Source organism: Entamoeba nuttalli (genome assembly GCF_000257125.1).
Source record: "Entamoeba nuttalli P19 unplaced genomic scaffold asmbl_4759, whole genome shotgun sequence".
In the NCBI taxonomy this organism is placed as follows: Eukaryota; Evosea; order Mastigamoebida; family Endamoebidae; genus Entamoeba; species Entamoeba nuttalli.
Window position 1 is genome coordinate 1 of NW_008577024.1, and position 1,141 is coordinate 1,141.

At 21.9% G+C, this 1,141-nt stretch overlaps 1 protein-coding gene across 1 annotated transcript; it reads left to right on the forward strand.

Moving 5' to 3' along the window:
- Window positions 1–157: 157 nt before the first annotated feature.
- On the forward strand, window positions 158–772 carry ENU1_112290 (hypothetical protein; the record flags this gene model as incomplete). The annotated part of the gene is made up of 1 exon (XM_008859583.1): window positions 158–772. One exon carries the CDS (start codon window positions 158–160, stop codon window positions 770–772), a length of 615 nt encoding a protein of 204 aa, XP_008857805.1.
- Window positions 773–1,141: the final 369 nt, after the last annotated feature.

A 1,141-nucleotide genomic window follows, 5' to 3' on the forward strand; every position in this document is an offset into this window, starting at 1 on the left:
ACGTCAAGGCATTACTCCATAACAATGGCATTAAAATTTGATGTATATCCTGTATTGGAAAAGATGAGAATTAAAAACAAGAAATAATAAAATGAAAAGCAATGAAGAAGATAAATAATACAAAAATGAACTAAAAAAATAAAAACTTTAAAAGGAAATGATTCTATTAATTCTTTTAATTATTGTAAAAAATATAAATGCAGATTGGGATGATATCAATTGGACACAAATTGAAGTGAATGAAGACAAATCGATTGAATTACTATTAAATGAAAAGTCAAGTGATTATTGTACTAAAACAGAGGGAATAGGAAGATATTTAAATATTAGTACGAAATATAACAATATTAAAATTAGTATAAGTTATTCAGAATCATCATTTATTCATGTTTTTGAAGAAAGAGGAGACACTCATATTTGTTATGAACAAAAATATTCAGAAAAAGGAATTATTAAAGGAATAATTATTAATACTAAGAAAGGATATGGATATGTGAGAATAGGAACTGAACAAAGTAATAAAACAAAAGAAGAACGTATGAAAATTAATATAATGGAATATAGTTATTTTAATGAAATAGTATTTATAACGTTATTATATAGTATTGCACTTCTATTATTATTAATTGTTACATTTATTTTAATTGGATTTTATTTCTATTCTAATAGAAAATTTAAAAGAAATCAAGACTGTCAACAACTTGAAGAACAAACTGTTGTTTATCAACATTCTTCTTTAGAAAATTCAGAAGGAATAAATTCTACTATTTAATTTGTCATTTTAGATTGATTCATTTGGTTTATAAATTCATCAAATAATAATGGCCCTAAAAGAAATAAATAAAATGAAATGAATGTGAGAATAAATACAACAAACAATAAGTATTTGTTTCATAATATTCATGAAATTCTAATATATAAGAAGCTGCATTACATAAACATACCCATTGATCTTTATTCATTTTAAATCCTTTTATTTGAAGAAATTGTTCAAAATTATTAAATAATGGATATTTACTATAATAAATCATTAATAATTGATGAAGTATTTCTCCTGAAAGTATTCTTTTTTCATTAAATACATCAAATATCCATCTTTGGAATAGTGTAAATACTTTAATATCTTGTTCAATATATTCAC